The 22061-nt window shown below is 36.8% G+C and overlaps 1 protein-coding gene across 1 annotated transcript; it reads right to left on the reverse strand.

Annotated features, from left to right (window-relative positions):
* Nucleotides 1-653: 653 nt before the first annotated feature.
* On the reverse strand, nucleotides 654-7439 carry LOC106872708 (uncharacterized). The gene is made up of 4 exons (XM_052972522.2): nucleotides 7163-7439; nucleotides 6443-6544; nucleotides 2093-2299; nucleotides 654-1462 (listed from the first exon to the last, which is right to left on the reverse strand). Exons 1-4 carry the CDS (start codon nucleotides 7431-7433, stop codon nucleotides 795-797), a joined length of 1248 nt encoding a protein of 415 aa, XP_052828482.1. The 5' UTR covers nucleotides 7434-7439; the 3' UTR covers nucleotides 654-794.
* Between the last annotated feature and the right edge of the window lie 14622 nt (nucleotides 7440-22061).

The following is a 22061-nucleotide window of genomic DNA, read 5'->3' on the forward strand; positions in this document are numbered from 1 at the left end:
TGAAATCAAAAGAGTTTTACATTGATGGGATTAAAAAGCTTGTCAATAGATGGAAGGAAGTCATAGATAATCAGGGAAAGTACATTGATGATTAAATTTCAATTAAATATAACATTTGATCACTTGTTTTCTTTATTCAAAATTCGGACAGAACTTATGGGATGACCTGATAGTAATGTACTCTACGAGTACAGACTGCATTAAAAGAAAGAGGTTACAGCAATCCCTCGACTACTGCGGGAGTTACGTTCCAAAACCCCAGCGATAAGTGAAAATCCGCGAAGTAGAAACAGTACTGTACTATATATATTTTGTATTATCTTTATATTTTGTATATAGTTATTTTATTATAAATGCAAAACAACGCCACGGAGGAATCGACGTAATCTTAAAAAATAAACTGCGATAGATGAACCGTGATATAGTGAAGGATTATTGTAGTTATAATCGAAATTCATTTGATTACATGTGTACTCAAACAGGGTTGATCTGGGAGTTTAACAAAAACAACAATAACAGAAGAAATTAGTCTTTCCTTCGTTTTGGTCCCAAACTCTTTCAGAGTATCTCAAATATAATCAAATACATTGTTTGTGATAGAATAGAAAACTGCTTTTGTGTTGCACCCTTAATACATAAAAAAAGACAGAAAATTGAAACAGCAATTGTTTATTCTCCATACACACGAGCATGCGCGCGCGCACACACGCGCACACACGCACGCACACACGCACGCACACACACACACACACACACACACACACATGGACAAGCAATGGATGTTCGGAATGTACCTATTTTACACCATGTCGCTTCAATTTCGAAAACAAGCTGCTAAAACTGAATTGTTTTCTATGATTGTTTGATATATCAGAGAATGTTATCCTCGTCGGAGGGCGCTCTGCAAACGTTACTCTTTTACGAGAATGTTCTGGGGTCTTATCAAGAGTTACAGTTCTTGGAACACAGTTTTCCAGAGCTACACTTTTCCGGTGACGATTTCCAAATAACTTTTCCTTATGCTTTGCAAAGATTGAACTCTTTTGCGTACAATTTCCAAACGTTATTGCTTTTGGCGTTCGTTTTTCAAAGTTTAATGTTTCAGGAGGAAGGTTTTCAGTTACTGATGTGCTGCTTGAAACACGATGCTTAATCATTCTTGATGCTGAAGAACTTTCGGACGTTGTTTTACACGAAGAACATTTTTCTTGTTTCAAACTATTTGAAGGACCTTTTTCAAGTTTTACATTCATCGAAGGAGGTTTTCCTAGTTTTCCTACGCTCGAAGGACGTTTCCCCTGGGTTACTTTTTTTGTAGGACGGTTGCTCACTGTTGCAGCTTTCAGATGACTAGGAGGTTTAGTTTCTTTTGTATTTTTGTTTTCCAAGTCGGTAGATAATGGTAACCTGAATCTAAAACGGCTTCGGTTCAGCCACCACATATCCCGTTGGACATCATAACCTGTAAAGGAAATTTATAGTTTAATATATATACACCAATATGTATGTTTGCGTATGTACTTACATGTAGTGTGTGGATGTGTGTGTGTTTGTATTTGAATATACCTACATACATATAGTTTATCGAAACTGAATTTGTATCTCCCGATTTGAGTTTCAGGTCACTGCAATCTTCAGATAAGAATCCGCGCCTGAAGATCGTAGTAGCATGAAGCTCAAATGGTGAGACAAAGATTCAGTTTCAGTTAATGTACTCTACAACATGTATGGAACACTCCTTTCTCATTCACTTCACACAAGTCAACATACGTCTGTTTGTGTGTGTGTGTGTGTGTTTGTGCGCACGCGCGCGTTAGCACGTGTATGTCTATTTATGTATCATACTTAATGTATATATAAACTGTTGGCATACATGTATGCATTATTTCTCTCTGTTACACTCCCTATATCTTTCTTTTTCTGCCTGTCCTCTTCTCTTTCTTCTCCCACTCCCTTACATAAATACATACACATGCACTCATACATTCACGCCGAAAGATATGTTCTCAAACACATTTGTACAAAGCCTAACAACACATATTAGCCGTATCATAGGTACCTACGTTCATTCCTAACACGTCACTATATTTACCAGCTTTAACCAAACGCTTGGCAATGTCCTTATCTGGTAATAATTCACTATGAATGGCAGCATACAGAGCACTATGACCGTTTAGGTCAATGACTTCCAAGTCGCAGTTACTTTCGATAAGGAACTCCGCTGTATTAATACTGCCTTCCCAAAGACTAACAAGAAGTGCTGTCTGGCCACAGTTATTTCGTATTTCAGCATCAGCTCCTGCAAGAGGACAAAAGGTAATATGAAGAATGTTGCATAAAATAAAGAAAATTAGTATCTACTTATCTTCACATAGTATAGAAATATTTTGGGTAAGGTATTTTTCAAAACTTTTGCTTCTTTCAAGTTTAATGACTCGCTCCCGGGTGCTCTGAGTTATTCCCCCTTTATTTAAGATCATGCCATCGGCTCCTTATTGTTTAGAAACTTCAAGCAGTAGGATTTGTTGGAGGAAGAAAGAGCAAAGAAAATCTGAGATGAAGCAATATCAGATGCCTATGTTTAATATGTGTGGTTCTGGTTGGGTGAAGGTGATATTTCCTAGTTGTGCAATAATTCCTTTTCAAAGTATCTGCATTTCTTAAAAAGCTCTCACCTTGTGTTTAAATAGAGGTTTTGTTTATGAAGCTTTCAGGAGATTTTAATCTCGTCTGATGTGCATAGGTAACACTTTTTGCATTCGATTTAGATATAAAGGGGTAGCACCGACAATAGCAGCGTGGATATATATGATCGTATAGGATTATATATTTTAGATATGCTTGCTAAAAGTTCACTAGTATATATTTTGGTCTATACAAAGATGGCAAGTTAGTATAACTAAAAGCATTATTGACCATATTTTGAACAAATTGGAAAAGGACATTACCCACACATTCTGGGTTATCCATCTGACAATAATTGTAGACCACTAGCCGCGCTACTGTTGACTTCCTTGATGCTAAACTAGTTTTTAATAGTTAACTTATACACACCTCTCATGAAACAAAATGAAAGCTATCTCATATAAACGTAGAATCATACCAACCGCCTGATACTGTTTAGAAACCTCATGTATATCATTAGCCGCAGGATCTCTAATGAGTTTCTAATATTCAATAGGACAGTCCTTACTTAAAAAATAAACCCTTCTTAACTCGCTGATTCAAAGAGAAAAGTTACGTATTCATTTTATTCTTCATCCCCACAGACAAAAAAGGAGGAGAGATAAAATTATATAGTTCATATCCTTACTTCCATTTATGTAATACAGCAAGAGACCTCCTTACTCTAATAGAAAAACACTTTTCTTCTGAACATAGATATAGAAGACTTTTTAGCACAAGCAATCTTAAAATAAATTGTATCACAAACATGAAAAATATATCTCACACACACAAACGAAACCAAAGGTGCACATTTATGAATATTCTAATATATATCCACTAATCAGTTCCGGGATGCAGAAGGAAATTTTAAAGAATGTATCTAAGAACATCTGCTCATAAACATGTACACAAAAAAAATTTCTCTAAAATTGCCAACCGTGATTATGTACCTGTCTATCGGCGGAGGTCAATCTCCTTTAATCATAAATAAGAATTTTGTTCCCCTTTAAACAAACGGATCATTTTTGAACGACTGTAAAAATGACAGTTATAAGGGAAAGAACTCCCACCTCCAGAGAATGAATTATTCATTTTGATAGCGACTTCACTATTACCATTTTACCATTAAAGGGAAATAACACGCATCTTCTGAGGACGAATTGATCACCTTAGAGACCCGGTTTTTTTATAGTTGTTGGAAAATGTCTTTTTTTTTTTAAAGAATTCCAAATATTTCTCATATTTCTCGGTCCTACGAAATCAATAATTGATCAGACGACATGTCTATTAGTATTAATTTCTGAATACAAATACATTACTGTCTATAACGAGAACTATATATATATATATATATATATATATATATATATATATATATATATATATATATCTTTCAATACTATTTTATCAAACATAACAGAAGAGAGAGGTGAGGAAGGAGAGAGGGAGAAAGAGAGAGGAGAGAAGGAAGATAGGGAAAGAGCAGAGGGCGAGAAATAACAGCAAATCACTTTCGAAGTACACTCTACACCTACAAAAGCGAAAGGACGTATCGGACGGACTGTATGGTCATAGGTACTGATAAGAGAGAAAGGTGAAATGAGAACAGCTGGATTGACTTCGATAATAAGTTTGCGCAAATAGTGCTAACATGAGCTTACCAACAGTAAAAACAAATATAGCAATATAAGTGTTATATTTGTGTTGAATTATTAACCATCTTACTAAGAATAACTCTGAGCACCTTTTCAAACTCCACCTGTCTAACACCTGTCTAACAACTGTCTAACACCTGTGGACATGTTTACAAAGTCAGAAAACAGCACAGCTCCCATGACTTTCGGAAACATTTTTTCACGCTAAGAGTTGCTGAAGTATGGAACAAACTGCCAGCATCAGTCGTTAGTTGTCGGAGCACTGCATCCTTCAAAACTTCCATGCTCCCTGAGATTCGCCAACACTACACCTGATTTTCTCCCCTCCATACACATGCAAGCATGTATCTGACTCATACACTGTTCACTTTTCAGACATTTGTACAATACTGCATATGCGCAAGAGTGGCTGTGTGGTAAATAGCTTGCTTACCAACCACATGGTCCCGGGTTCAGTCCCACTGCGTGGCACCTTGGGCAGGTGTCTTCTGCTATAGCCTCGGGCCGACCAAAGCCTTGTGAGTGGATTTGGTAGACGGAAACTGAAAGAAGCCTGTCATATATATGTATATATATATGTAGTGAAACTACCTACCGCCATTAGATACAAAACTGCTATCGCCATTCTTCTCATTTAAATATAAATAAATGCGAGCGTAGTAGAGAACCCATTCCTTGTCATCACGTGACTGATCATTATTCGAATCGGCAACTTCTTCGAACCGTTCCCGCCAGAACGCAAACTGACCAATCACGGCCCCTAATAAGGTCACGTGATAGAGTATATTTCTACCATCTGGTGAGCCAATAGTTTGTTATAAATAGCTTTAACTCGGCGGCCAAATTTGTCTCGGTCCAGTTTCTCTTTGAGAACTGTTCCGTGTACCACACGACAGCAGCAGCAGTTCCAGCGACCACTTCAACAGCTTCGTCCAGCCAACGATGACCACCGCCGTCGCCACATCAGCAACAAGAGTCTACGACTACTATCCAGCATCATCGTCATGACCAACACGATTACTACCAAACAGCTTCTAGACCACCAGCGTCAACACGACTTACTATGTACACCAAACCAAACCTCCGCGGCACATCTCTCTCTTCGATTCTGTTAGGTGACTCAGCTTCACCACGATAAATAAACAGACAAGAGTTCTTAAACAGACAAGAAATTCTCAGCCAGCGACGAACATCTGTATAACAAGAATCACGGCCCGGCATCGATGCCACGACATCACAACTAGTGATCAGCTCTGCCACACTCAGCCAACTCACTTTCACATACAGAACTTTTCCTAAAGTGTACTAAAGAACTGGTATAATTGCTCACGTGTTATTGACTCTCTTTCTCTGCTGTAATAACTCACACATGTATCACTCACATACACACTTTTCTTTGTATGACGGCCTGTCTTTGATTATGTTATTATATGTCGCATTCACACTCACACACAGACATACATCTTTAACGCCATAATAAATATCTCTGTTATTCATCTTATACGGTTGTGGTCTTTCATTACTGGTCACATATGTTATCGTCGCATAACATATCATGTATATCATCTTTGATATATATATTTGTATGTTCGACCATGTGACACGTTTAAATAAAAGGAGTCCTCTGTTTTTCCATTCGTCACCATTGCTCCTTTTTGAGTTCGCACGGTCGTCCCTTACAATTGGTGACCCCGACGTCGGTCGTTCCTTACAATTGGTGCCCCCGATGTCGGTCCTCCCTTACATATATATATATATGTGTGTGTGTGTTTGTCCCCCCAACGTCGCTTGAGAACCGACGGTGGTGTGTTTACGTCCCCGTAAGCTAGCGGTTCGGCAAAAGAACTGATATAATAAGTACTAGGCTTCCAAAGAATAAGTCCTGGGGTCGATTTGCTCGACTAAAGGCGGTGCTCAAGCATGGCCGCAGTCAAATGACTGAAACAAGTAAAAGAGTAAAAGAGTAGAGTATGCTTTATACGCACTTTTGACAAGTTGTAGTGCACCTGAGCACTGTATACAATAATTTCATTATTATTATTATTATTTTAAGTTAAACACACAGAGTGTATATATATATATATATATATATATATATATATATATATATATGGACTTACCGGCATCAATTAACATTTTAACTATATCAGAATAGTCATAGTACGCAGCTCGGATTAATGGTGTGTCTCCATTACCATCTTTGATGTTCGGATTACAGTTTTCTTAAAATAAACAAACAAACAAATAGATAAATAAATAAATAATTTTTTGAACTATAGGCACAAGGCCTGAAATTTTGGGGAGGGGTGCTAGTCGATTACATCAACCTCAGTATTCAACTGGTATTTAATTTATCGATCCCGAAAGAATGAAAAGCAAAGTCGACCTCGCCGGAATTTGAATTTAGAACACGAAGACAGACAAAATACCCTCAATCATTTCGCCTGGTGAATAATAACAACAACAACAACAATAATAATAATAATAGCAATAAAAAGAAGAGTGCCATTGTCATCAAGTAAACGATACTTCGACATCTCGTGTGACTTCCACGGGTTAAAAAAATAAACAATGGCACTCTTCTTTTTCTTTGCTTCTATATCTTCTGGAGGAGTTACCTCAATCCTATAAATAATAATAATAATAATAATAATAATAATAATAATAATAATAATCTTTTCTATTCTAGGCACAAAGTCCGAAATTTTGGGAGAGGGGGGGGGGCAGTCTTCATATAAATCCACCTGTTTTTCCTCTTCTCTTTCCCCGTTCTCGTGTAAATGTCCGCGCGCGCACACACACACAGAGAATATCATAATACGCTTATTATGTATACAGACCACAATTAATAAACAGCTCTACAATCTGTGCACAGCCTCTTTCCACAGCCTCATGAAGAGGTGTCAGTCCGTTGGTCCTTCTGGCGTTCGGGTTGGCTCCGGCTTTAAGGAGAAGCGTAGCGCTAGTTACTCGCGAATAACTGGTTGCTATGTGGAGAGGGGATTTTCCTTCTTCATCTGTTATATCAACTGTTGAGCTGTGACGGTTTAAATAATTCTCCAAACTGATCACACAGTTTTGGTAGACCCAGTCATGTAGGTTGGTAGGCATCGTTTATTTTACGTTCTAAATGTTTAAGGAAAAATACAAAAAAAAAACATGCATGCCATTAAATAAGCTGATAGCTTTTCGTGTGAACATAAAGAAAACCAAAATTTACTTATACCATACGATATTATACAACAATCGATTTAACTATTCCTGGCTACGAGTATAATAACTGCACCTATCTGTCAGCCATGTTGAGCCAGTGTAGTAGAGTAGGGTCAGCAAACCAGTATAACCTCAAACTCAAATTCACGACCTCTACATCGGCTCCTGAAGAGAACATGCTAAGAACACTGCAAGACCTTCGTTGTGCAGCGGACTGAACATGAGCAATCCAAACCAATTCAATCTAATCTAGATTTTAATTTTGACCGGCCACCTACTTGGTAACAAGACAGTGAGGGAAAGCATTTCGTTATAACCATCATCCTTTAAATTGTGAGAAGGTATTGCAGATTTTTATGGTCTCAGATATCGGGACCATTTGTAGCGTATGAATTAAGGATTTGTCTTCTCTCCCCAAGATCCCAAGTTCAGCTATACATTGGTTAGTTGGTGATTTGTGTGACTGTGTCTGATTTGTTCCATTTAGGGAAAGAAAGATTTTATAGAAAATGTGCGTTATGTTTAGGGATGCTCTATCCATGTATATTTTACTGCGTGTACATACAGGGAAGCTAAAATATTGTGTGTGTGTGTGTGTGTGTATGTGTTTGTCCCCAACAAATGCTTGACAACTGGTGTTGATGTGTTTACGCCCCTGTAATTTAGCGGTCCGGCAAAAAGTGACCGATAAACTAAGTACAAGGCTTTACAAAAAAATAATAAATATTGGGGTCGATAAATCCGGTTAAAATTCTTCAAGACGGTGCTCCAGCATGGCTGCAGTCTGATGACTGAAACAAGTAAAAGGTAAAAGATTTGTTTTAATTAATTTTGAAAATAATGAAGTGTTTGTTAAAAATAAAGACTTCGTCATTTGTTAAGCCGGTGTCTGGAATACAAATTAGTTTCAAATTACGTCACTAAGTCAGCAATTTCGAAGGAGGAGCTTAGACGATTACATCGACCCCAGCGTTGAACTGGTACTTGTTTTATCGATCTCGAAAAGATGAAGGGCAAAGTCGACATTGTCAGAATTTGAACTCAACGTAAAAACGGACGATATACTAGTAAACATTTTAATGAGGGTTGTTAACGATTCAGCCAGTGTGGAACGCAAATTAACAAAACATTTTGATGGAGGTTTTAATTTGAACCACTTTAAAACAGTAAATTTATATGACAGAACGAGGGATGGGTTCAGGCAGGTTTGTATCAAAAGGTGAAATGTGAATTTAGAAGTGGGATAGAAAAACTAAAGGTTTCTAATTATCCATAAACATTCTCTTTCTCACTGAATTTATGAGAAATATTCACATCTGCAAGGCTGCTGGCCTCCTCTATGACTATGCTTGTATGTCTGTATGTATGTATGTATGTATGTATGTATGTATGTATGTCTCTTCTATTTTTTAATTACTATAAATTTTTCACTGAGGACGAAGCCGGTTTCCAAAAATGATACAGACAAATTCACATTTTGAATTTGAGAAAAGTCTTGCATATTTTTACTGTTCCACTCACAGATTGCACTTATACGAATTAGCCGGTCGATTTCTCTTTCTGAAAATCCTAGTTTATCCAGATTCTCCTTTAAGCATTTACTAACAAAATCTAGTGCTCCAATTATTGTATGTATGCTTTTATGTATGTATGTATGTATGTATGTATGTATGTCTCGTCTATTTTTTAAATTATTATAAATCTTCCACTGCGGAGAAAGCCGGTTTCCGACAAAGATACAAGGTTTCCATCATTGCAATATAGTTAACACAGACAGATTGTAAACATAACAGGCTGTATTTTGTTGTTTGGGACAGAGGGACAAAGGTATGTACCATCATAGAGGTCAGCTTTGTGTGTGTGTGTGTGTGTGTGTGTGTGTGTGTGTGTGTGTGTGTGTGTGTGCATGTTCTCTTTCTCTTTTTAAATTAGAGTAAATTTTGACCGGCCACCTACTTGGTAACAAGATTGTGAGGGAAAGCATTTCGTTTTAACCATCATCCTTTAAATTGTGAGAAGGTATTGCAGATTTTTATGGTTCCAAATATCGGGACCATTTGTAAGCGTATAAATTAAGGATTTGTCTTTTCTTCCCAAGATCCCAAGTGCAGCTATACTTTGCTCGAGGTGGATATGCATGTATATATGTATGTATGTATGTATGTATGTGTATGTGTGTGTGTGTGTGTGTGTAAGTATGTGTCTGTGCATTTATGTGCAGATATGTTTTCTTCAGAAACTTACGGAATGCGAGCGGCTTGCTCTTCTTAATGTTTGCAGCATTGTAATACCGAGTATATCCACATGGTTGTTGTATTATTGCACAAGAATACGGCTGATAACTGTTAAATAACAATTAGATTCGTTAGACAGTCGACACTATTCCAATGTATGAAGTAATATAACAACTGGTCAACGATATAAGCTTGGTTTTATAGCCACGATAGAAAAAAAACAGTGTAATCTTTCCGCTATCTTATTGCCAAGGCCTAGACTATATTCATTGTTTTATGTACATGCACACGTATACATACACACATACAGTCTCAAACATACATATCCACCCATATACAAATATATTTATGATTATATTCATGTATATTTCTAAGTATGTTGGTGTATATATATATATATATATATATATATATATATATATATATATATAGTGTACGTGTGTGTGTGTGTGTGCGTGCATGTATGTACATGTGTGACTATGGTAGAAACACGAGAATTGGTATTTTCAGAAGGTCACGGGAAACACCTGTGATATGGAAAGTAAAATTGTTTAACGAAGTTTTGGCGGGTGTGCGTTGAGGTGTTTTGCGGTGAAGGTTAGGAGAATAAAGGAAAGCTATGAGAGATAGACAGATAGAAAAAAAAATAGAGAGGTGTGTGTATGTGTGTGTGTGTTGGGAGGGGGGGGGGGTAATGCGAGACGTAGTTCAAAAAGCCAGAAGTCAACTAAGCGATAATGATCAACACAGGAAACAATGTAAGCATATATTAGCAGAAATATTTTGCAAACCAGTTTAGTCTTTGTTGTTGAAAGCAGGTCGGTCAGTCCTGATTGAGTAGAGCTATGATCGGAGACATTCCGATAATGACCAACCTTTTCAGGTATAGTGTTTCTTGAAACATACCTTCTACTGTAGTCTTCCTGTCCTGAGATAGCTGCGCACAGCGTGAGGGAGATTTGGTAGCTAGTTCCAAGAGGTCAGAGACCATGCCGAGGTTACCTTTTTACTTACCCAGTTAAGTTGGTTGAGTATCTAGCCATAGAATTTCAAGAGTTTAAATTATATTGACTAACAGAGTCGTACGGCAAGTTATAGAGACACCGTTTGTTAATTATTTTCTCTTTATTACCTCCGCCTTAGCGAAGGCAGAGGTATTGTTTTCAGTCGTGTTTGTTCGTTTGTTTGTTCGTGGACAAGATATCTCAAGAACCGCCGGATGGATTCGGATGAAACTTTCAGGGATTTTTGGCGTCATGACTGGCACGAAATGATTAGATTTTGGGATCGATCCAGTACCGGACAAGGATCCTAGATTATTTTTCCTGTTTTATTAACTTAATTTTTGCTCAAGAACACAGTGTATGGCCACGTCTGGAAACTGAAACCACAATCGCAAGATCGTAGCTGTGACACCCTAACCACTAGACCTCGAGTCTTCATATAATTGAATTTAGTGTAATTTAATTTGAAATGAAGATCAGTAATCGTATTAACAATTACTTCGTCAATATAAAGTACCGTGTTTATGACATAAGCATAAACACATTAATATCAGGTTATTTTAGAGATAATTAAAAAATGCTTAGGAACAAATAAAATCATTAACAAAGCTAAAGTAAGTTTATATAATGTTGTATCTACAAGACTATAGAGACTACATCTGCAAATCATCAACGATGCCAAAACAGTCAAAATTTACAGAAGAGAAAGATTAAATGCATTAAATGAAAGGGAAAATGAGTTGGTAAAATGATTTATACATCAATGAAAACCCAGTGATGTTAGAACGCTGAATTCTAACTGGTTCTAAGGCGGCGAGCTGGCAGAATCGTTAGCACGCCGGGCGAAATGCTTAGCGGTATTTCGTCTGTTGCTACGTTTTGAGTTCAAATTCCACCGAGGTCGACTTTGCCTTTCATCCTTTCGGGTCGATTAAATAAGTACCAGTTACGCACTGGGGTCGATATAATCGACTAGCCCCCCCCCCCATGAAATGCATGGGGATGGCGACATACAGCTTTGTCGTCGTGAAAAAATAAGTACATCAGTTTCATGTTACAGATCTGTTGGGGTTAGGCTTAACATGAAACCGATGCAGCTATTTTCTCACCGTATCAGATATCACAAGTGAAAGTGGTTGTAATGCAATTTGTTCGCAGGATGTACAGCAGGGAATCTGGAGTGATGATGCTGATGCTGGTCTCCCGAGAATGATGTTCCGTTACAAGACCATGGACGCGGTGAAAATACTCCATTGAGCAATGTCTTAAGCCGATATCTCAAATGGAGTCTCTTACGATCAACCATTTAGATTACAACTCATGAGCCGATGATATCCGAGCAAAACCTTTGCAATTAAAGATAAATTAGAAACGACATGAACCTACTTCCAGTCTGAACAACACTACTCCTCCAACAAAAGATATTTCCAACCTTTCGACAAAATACTGCTGCACATAAAAATGTTGATTGTGCAAATATAACGAAAACAAATTTGAGTTGTTTTTCCACCTGCAAATGCATTGAATAAATAATACTGATTAAATACTTGTAAGCTTATTCATACATGTTGCAAATACTTTGCTTTCTTGACTCTTTATACATACTGTGGATGTTGTAGAGAGGTTGGGTGTACGCAATTCCTAATACTGTTTTCTTTCAAAGGATGCGCGCGCGTGCGTGAGTGTGTGAGAAAATGGGGGAAGTAAGTTTATGTCGAGTGTAATGGCTGAACGCTGGTTGTTTGCCGCGTGGAGGCAAACCCTCCGATGGACACCCCGAGGGAGACGGAAGCGTAACAGATCAAAAGTACCATGGAGAAGGTTCACAGAAACCGAAGCAGAAGTACAACTTGGATTCTTGAAGTAAGAAAATGGCTCCTTAATTCAAAGACCTCACAAAATCATGCTATCTTGGACAATAGAAAATTGCAAAACCTTAAAACTTAAAAGGTAAATCGGTTGCTCAAAGGATGAGGAAAAGCAAAAGAACCCCAACCCTTTTATCATTTATTTATTTATTTATTTATATATTTCTGGTGAACTTTCTCTACCACTTTTCTACTGATCTTGTGCCGGTCAAAATATACGTTGAAACTCCAATCAGGAAAACACACACACACACACACACACACGCATGGTTGTATGTATGTATGTATGTATGTATGTATGTATGTATGTATGTATGTATGTATGCATGCATGTATGTATGTATGTATGTATGTATGTCTCTTCTATTTTTTTATTATTAGAAATCTTCCACTGAGGAGGGAATCGGTTTCCAACAAAGATACAAGGCAACATCCCAAAGAAGGAGCATTATATCTTACACACATACATACATACATACATACATACATACATACATACATACATGCATGCATGCATGCATACATAGATAGATAGATACATACATACATACATACATGCATACATACACATTATTGGGGCCCTGGGATATGTAACACACTGCCTAAATACCAGTCTTGAGAAATTAGGCTTCTCAAAACCAGAAAGGAGAAAGTTAATTCGAAGACTACAGATCCAATCCATCACTGGAACTGTAAAAATCTGTAAAACTTTCCAGAATTTTATCATTTAAATATATATATTTATGAGTATGTTTAGATATGCAACTATATGCATGAGAATACATACATAAAACATACAAATCTGCACATACATACATGCATGCATACATACATACATACATACATACATACAAAATACCTTGTTGTTGATGTTGAAATTCCAATGAAGGAGTTTTGGATCTAGGTTAGAAACCGGTTCTTTCTCTATTGGCAAGAAATCTTGAAATAAACTGAATAATGACATACATACATGCATACATAATACATACATACATACATACATACATACATACATACATACATACATACACACATACATACATACATACATATATACATATCAGAGAATGTGTCATCCAAGAAGACACGGTAGGCAATGATAATCTAGAATAAAAGTGTAGATATAAATTATTAACTATAAATAGTTAATGATATCCAATTCACTGTAAAAAATACTAATTTAATGCTTGGAAGTATGTGTATAACTTGGTAAATGGTTACTATTTTGATGTTAGATAGGCATAGTATCTTCTGTCGTTCAAGTTCAAGGTATATTTTTACTAAAAGTATTGTAATCAGTTTCACGTGTCGGTTGTTCAGCTCCATAACCTTCATAACGCAAAAAGAAGAAATTTTTTCCTGATTCTCATTTTCTATAGCTATGTGTCATTACTGAGTGCTGGGTTGCATGTTTGTTTGTACTGAGCGTGTTTTCTTCTGTTGATCGAGCTAATGTTGAGTGATGATCGCGAATACAAACGGCTGAGAATGAGTCGTCGCTAGGGTGTTGCGTTGACTGGTCAGAGATGATGAGTGGTTGGGTCGATGAATAAAAATGTGATTCTTTGGCTATGTGAAGAAGTAATTGATAACTACCGCGAACATTTAGCATAAGGTTTTATCATTTATTTCTTTATTGCCCACAGTGGGGCTAAACATAGAGGGGACAGACAAGAACAGACAAGGGGATTAAGTCGATTACATCGACCCCAGTGCGTTAGTGGTACTTATTTAATCAACCCCGAAAGGATGAAAGGCAAAGTCGACCTCGGCGGAATTTGAACTCAGAACGTAAAGACGGATGAAATACCGCTAAGCATTTCACCCCGCTTGCTAACGATTCTGCCAGCTCGCCGCCCTATAACGTTTTATTGTTACACATCGGGGCCGTCTCCACCTTACGGGTAGGAAAGTTTGCCCGAATTTGGCCTTTCTCTCCACATTCGAAGCACCGGGGTCTTCTCCCCTCCATCATTGCCCGTAAGGTGGTTTCTTCTCCAAGGTGTATGTTCTCTACGATCTTTTTCGGGGTCTGTGGCGCCGCTTGGATAATGACCTCGAGGCTTTGCCCCTTCCAGTTCTGCTGGTGTATTTTTGAGGCCTCTAATATCAGTAGTTCTTCTTCTATCCCCATTAGTAGGGCTGGGAATAGCCATGATACGTTTATTTCTGGCGGAATTTCTTCTATTGTGATCTTTGATGTACACCTGCCTAAGTATGATGGCAGCAACACAATGTCCGTGGTTCTCAAAGGTTGTACTTAGTGTGTTTTTTGCTTTCTCTTCACTTATGAAATACACTACTACAGTGACAGAGCGTTTGCTACTGGTCAGGTATTCTATGTCCTGCCAGATCGGCTGTAGGCATTTGGTGCTTTGTCAGGTTTCTTTTCCTTTACAATAAGAGTTTTAAATACGACTATATATTTTTTTTTCGGTTTTTCCTATGATTTCACTCGGGAGAGTGGCTTTTACGTCATATTCCTCCTTTGAAAACATGTCTTGGTGCTGTATTAATACACTTCGGTCAACATATAGTTTTTCTTTTTTCACTCCAGCCGCAGCTGCAAAATTAATCTTTTTTTGCTGGTTCTACAAGTTTTTCTGTTGTCGACATACTTAATATTTCATAGTGTTTTTTTCAGTTTTTTGTCCTCTGCAGAGGAAGTATTCATTTTCAACAAAATAAATTTGTGGAAAAACGCCACAAAAGAATGGATAATTCCCCCCTCCCCCTAGCCTTACAGAGGGGAATAAAAGTTCACTCCGTCTGCCACATACAGAACGGTATTAATAGCAACACAAAGAATTCAGCAACAACAATTTCAACAACAATTCCAACACTAACCTTCAAGCAAAAAATACACCACAGAATCAATCACAAGTAAGAAAACCGCTAAGCATTTTGCCCGGTGTGCTAACGATCCTTCCAGCTCACCGCTCTTAATAATAATAGTATGTAACATACGCATAAAGCTTGTAATTTGAGGAAGAAGGGAATAACCGATTACAGTAATCCCTCGACTATCGCGGATGTTACGTTCCAATCGATCCCTGCGATAGGTGACAATCCATGAAGTAGAAACAGTACTGTACTGTATATTTTTTTTTTTAATTATTTTTATAATTTGTATATATTTGACATGACGATCAGTCGGACGCTGACACTCGTTGATGCTGCATCGAAGAGGCCAGGGAATAGAAGAAAGAAGACATACACCCAACACCAGAGCTGAAGACACCTCCGAAAGGAGGGGCCCCGCCACGTCAAAACGGTACAGGAGTAGGGGCCGAAACCGGACGTGGTTCCTCCTGATGATGTCTTCAGCTAACTGGATCCGAATCCACCAAGGGAAGGTATGTCGGAAGAAAGTAATTCAACAACGCGGGTTGATGAACCGTAAGACGTGTGGCCAGAACCTCCTGGAAAATAACCATAGCGAGGGACATTCCACAGTTGAATTAGAACAGTCACAAACAGTGAAAGAAGACATGCACCCAACACCAGAGCTGAAGACACCTCCGAATGGGGGTGGCCCCGCCACGTCAAAACGGTAGAGGAGTAGGGGCCGAAACCGGACGTGGTTCCTCCTGATGATGTCTTCAGCTAACTGGATCCTATAAAGGAGCTGTTGTGGTAGCAGACCACGAAACATGGTTGAAATTCCTTCCTAAATACAAAACAATACCACGGAGGAATCGATGTAAGCTTAAATAATAAACCGCGATAGGTGAACCGCGATATGGTGAGGGATTATTGTATATCGAACCGATCCGAGACTGGAACTTTATTTTTATTAAGTTCAAAAGGCTGAAAGATAAAGTTGGTCTCGATGGGATTTGAACTCAGAATGTAAAGAGCAGAAACAAACAACGTAAGGTATTTTGTACGACATCCTCCCCATTCTACCAATCTACAATATCAGATAATCTAAAATTCGTTTGTTAATCAAATACAACTTAATACGTGGATATTATCTGAAGTTAAGTAGTCGGGTAATTTATGTCGAAATTTGAATCTAACCAGCCTATAATTGTTTTAGCTTAAAGTGTCACACTTAAAATATCGAACTAACAACACTCCTGTTGTAAAAAAAGGGGGAAATAGGCGTTAATTCTGAATGACTAATTAACAGTAAAGTAATAAAGATCAGACAAAAATTTAAGTCATCCTATCATATCTGTTGTTTGCTGAAACTTTATGACATTTTCTATTATTTTTATTTTTAAGCATTAAGGTCAAGACTGAGTCTAATTTAAATATAACTAAAACAAGCACTTTCTTTTTTTTTTTTGTTAACTTTTTGTACAAGAAAATATCGGGTTGCGTAAGCAATTTACTTACGTTCGTATTACGGAAACCCATAAATGTCAAAGAAATGTTATATAGATGACCGAGTCAATAAGGTGCTGAGTAACCATCCAAAGGATTGGCGATTTATTTTATGTCCGAGGCAAGAGACTTAACTCTTATAGCCCAATATGTATGATACAAAACAGGTTCTATTGTAAGTGGCGAGACCACAGGAAAATCTGCGAGTGTTTCATAGGCTGGTTGTGCAAAGCTTATCCTGATATATCAACGTCTTTTATTCCAAAGTCTTGTCCAAAATTAGATTTGGCTCTAAAATGCATAACGTCAAAGAAACTGGAGGTGAGCATTGAGGCAATGGAGCTTAGAATTTCGGAGACAGAATAAATATTGTCTATTAAAAATGAAAGAATTATTACAATATTTCTAGAATATAGCGTAAAACATTAAGCATTTTAATTGTCAGTATCACCAAATATCTAGTTCTAAGGAATGTTTATAAATATACTTTTAAGTAAACATGCAGACTGTATTTTATCATATGGTCACATATATATTTATATTATATATCTAAATAGTATGATGTAACAGTGTAACGCACTGACAGATTGGACATAACCTATGGGATTCAACTAACATCACTTTATCTTTATAGCAATTATATTATACGACAAACTTCGTCTTAGCATGCGGTTGGGTGTGAGTACATGTTATTGACAATGCCCGAGAAGGCAGAAATACAATAAGCGTTCTCATTGACCACCTTTGGGACGATTTTCATCTACCTCTGATATATATGGTGGATTGTGTTTTAAATACAGAAAATCCATAAGGGATATTATTCCAAGATGAATACAACAGTAAACTTGCCTTCTATGATGTATTTACATTAGGTGCGCTACACAAATGGCTATCTTAATCTAATATTGCTCCTGTTGTATACATCAAGCTTCATGTTTACTTATTTCTTCGCCGCCCATTTAAGAACATTTGTTATCTCTCTCTCTCTCTCTCCCTTTCTATATATATATATGTACTAGCTGACGTACCCGGTAATTCTCGGGAAAGTGGGATTTTCCCTTGGCTCCATTCTCATACTTGTTTCTCTAATCCAGTAATAACCTCACTTCTCTCCAGAAATTTATTTCTTTAATCTTCTTATCTGGTTCGGTGCTATAGATGAGAATTAGAAATTTTCGGTCTAACTATAAATTTCAAAACAACCTGCTTAATTCAACTTTTAAATGTATTTGGTTTTTGTTTTGTTTTGTTTCTCATTAGAATTTAAGGTAATGATAATAATTTCTTATATTGGTAAAACACTAAGTTTAGCAGAGGAGATATAGCCAATTGGATTGATAGGGCTTTTGTTTTACCAACACCAAAGGAGTGAAAGCCAGTAGACTTAATCTGTTACCCGATTTAATTCTATATCCAGACCCTTAGATGCTTTTTAGTAAAATCCTCTACAATGTAAACTTTCAGACCAAGTCTCTGGTCAAAGGATAACTTCCTCTCGCCAATCTTGGATACCATGAAAAGGGTCATGGATGTTGTTCTCTCTCCTCCGACGAAGCCATTAAAAATATTAATTCCTGGTTAAGATTTAAGTTCAGAACGTGAAAGGAACGTAAATAAACGCTGCAAAGCATTTAGTTCTCTGCTCAACCGTTTTTGACATTACATCGCCTTTATAATTTAATATAATATTGAAGGCAGTGTCTTATAAACAATAAGCTTCCAAGATTTCACAAATTAACCTGAATAGAATTGCACTTCTTATATCATACAGGTTTCGAGTTCGTTAGACAGTCAAAGCTTGGCGCTGTACCCACAATTCCTCTCTTTTTGTGCCAGTTTCTTCAGCCTTTCATCATTTGGATTCTTTTGTTCTTGTTTTGTACATAAAGCGTGTTCTTTCTAAGTTTGCTTTGGCCACTATCTATTATGCCTTTTTGCAAGTGCTTCACATTTTAAGGCTTGATTTGCTGGTCTTCACTGACACTTTTTAAAAATAAATTCTTCCAAATATATCTTGTTAAATACTATCAATATCTCTAATTTCGTTTTTGTTTTTGAATTGCTTCCATTTTACACATATAATCGTTCTGCGGCATTTATTTTTGAACAAGGAATTTTTCTATTATCTGTGCTGTGAAACTTCACTTATCACTATAACTATCAGCTGAGTTGAAAATGCCACAATATTGTCGATGTTTATGACACTATTCTAAGGGTTGTGGAAGAGATTGTGGGCCTCGATTTTAGAACTTTCTTTGCAGATCTTCTCATGGCTATACAATTTCCAAGATACATAAATTCGCTGGCGTCATTAATACTGTTATCATGTTTCCTGAAGTTTTTAACAGTTTTTCTCGCTCTAAGTTTATTTTAGTCTTATTTCTCTTCTATGGTTGAAAACTAATAAGATTTTCTTCCAGTTTCCATCAAATTGTCTCATGTATCTCATGATATCTTTTCGTCTGAATAAAATCAATGACCATATCAAACACTAAAGGAGTGACAAAAAATATATCTTGCTATTTACTCATTTTTTATTCTTATTTCACTTATTTATTTATTGAAAAAACGATACAATCTACCAATTTTCATGGCAAACTGAATATCTGGTGGAGCCGGGGTACTATAGGTTTTAGGTTCATGGTGTTCTGAACAAAAAGGATTCTGCGAATAAAGTTTTCTTAAAGTTAACAGAAATTATGAGTAATATACTGTTTCACTTTTACCTCGTAAACATTTAGGCTTCAGGTTCTTAAACTGTTTTTAATAAATAAATAAATTTCTTCTAGTTTAAGCACAAGGCCTGAAATTTTGGGAGAGGGGGCAAATAGATTATATCGACACCAGTGCTCGACTGGTACTTATTTTATCAACCTCGACAGAATGAAAGGCAAAGTCGACCTCGGTGGAATTTGACCTCAGAACGTAATCTTTTCTACTCTAGGCACAAGGCCCGAAAGTTTTGGGGAAAGTCCAGTCGATTAGATCGACCTCCAGTATGCAACTGGTACTTAATTTATCGACCTCGACAGGATAAAAGGCAAAGTCGACCTCAGCAGAATTTGAACGTAATGACAGACGAAATGCCTCTAAGCATTTTGTCCGACGTGCTAACGTTTTTGTTAGATCATCGCTTTAAATAAAATAAAATTTAAAAATAAGGTGGTTAGCTCGTATAATCGTTAGAAAATATATTGTGGATCAAACCAAAAAGATCCTATATTGTTCTATTTGTTCCGACTCTTTACATTTTGAGTTTAAAAATCCCGTTGAAGGCAACTTTTCCTTTGATTCCTCCAGAGTCGATTAAATAAAGTGGTCTCTTAAAATTTTTTTTAAGCTATCAAAATTTTCTCACATTTTCTTCTCTGATACAGTTTTATATACTGACGACGAAAATCGCATTCATATTTATCTAGAAATTAATAATAATGGAAATGTTACAAGCCTTTAAAGTTATATCATTTTAGTCAACCGCAAGTTTCATTTGCCTACATACCGGATGTCGTAATTGTCTCTTTCCTTGGGAATTGCATTAACATTAATCACTCTTCCTCTTTCGACTTGTGATTTTGTTTGTGTATTCCTGAGTGAAGGAATCGATCACAGTCTGTTGATGTGTGAAGAAAATAGGAATCAGCGACACTACGGATGTTAATTACAACAATTATTTACGCAAGGTATGTACAAAGGATCTACTTCGTAAACCATTAAAGACTGGCGGTCCAACCTTGAATTATCGAAATTGACGAAACAATGTTTTCTATGCGGAAATATAACAAAAGTAGAATGTTACCTGAACAGTGGGTTACCGGCGGTGTGTGTCGCGAGACACTCTGTGCCTTCTCGAGATCATGACATCATACTGGAAAAAAACATTAGACAATCGATTCTAAAATTACATAACTTTGAAGGCATGTAACTTTTTTTATTATTGATTCCTAGAGAATGCGGCGAGCTGGCAGAATCGCTAGCACGCCGGACAAAATATTTAGCAGCATTTCTTCCGGCTTTATGTTCTGATTTCAAATTCCACTGAAGTTGACTTTATCTTTCATTCTTTCGGGGTCAATGAAATAAATACCCATCGAGAACTGGAGTCGATGTAATCGACTAGTCCCCTCCCCTCAAAATGTCAGTCCTTGTGACTATAGTAGAAAAAAATTGTTAATTTCCATAGAAAATTGATGTCCTTTTCGTCATTAATAACGGATAGAGTCAACAATTTATGGAAGAGGTTGCAAGTAAATGATTTGAAATCGAACCGGTGAGTGTGTTAATTAATAAGACATTAAAACGGAATGACTCTCCCCGGACACAACAAAATATAAAACTGTATCAATGTAAAAAAAAGAAAAAAATTGAAATACATTCTGGTGGTTGTTTGAAAAACTTTAACTGACCGAAAATTTTTAAAGATCCAAGCACGCGGGGCCGATGGTATCAACAGCCCACTTCCTCTGAAAATTTGTCGGCGTTGTACTTTTATTTAGAAACCCTCATCGCTTTCAAGATTGCTCTTTGTTACGTTTGATATTCCATACATTTTTTTTTTTACTAGACGACATTTGAAATGTCAAATATTAAACTATGTGCAAATATGAAAAAGAAAGTTAGGGAACAAATAAAACAAAATTAGGAAAGAAAGAAAAGTATAGTGTGAAATCTTATTTAACTCCTACACACTGTGTGTCTCTGTGTGTGTAAGTGTGTGTATGTGTATGTATGTATGTATGCATGTATGTATGTATGTATGTATATATATATATATATATATATATAATATAAATAATATATAAATATATGCATATATCCATACATATATGTACATACCTATGTATGTATGTGTGTGTATGAATGCATGTATGTATGTATGTATGTATGTATGTATGTATATATGTATGTATGTATGTATGTATGTATGTATGTATGTATGCATGCATGCGTGTGTGTGTGTAGGCATCAAGCTGTTAGATCAGGTTATGAAAGTTACAGAGAGGGTCATAGCCCAACTAATTAGGGAGCGAATCAATTTAGATGAGATGCAGTTTGGGTTCGTGCCAGGTAAAAGCACTACTGATGCCTTAT

The sequence above is a fragment of the Octopus bimaculoides genome, chromosome 1 (assembly GCF_046866305.1).
Source record: "Octopus bimaculoides isolate indiv1 chromosome 1, ASM4686630v1, whole genome shotgun sequence".
In the NCBI taxonomy this organism is placed as follows: Eukaryota; Metazoa; Mollusca; class Cephalopoda; order Octopoda; family Octopodidae; genus Octopus; species Octopus bimaculoides.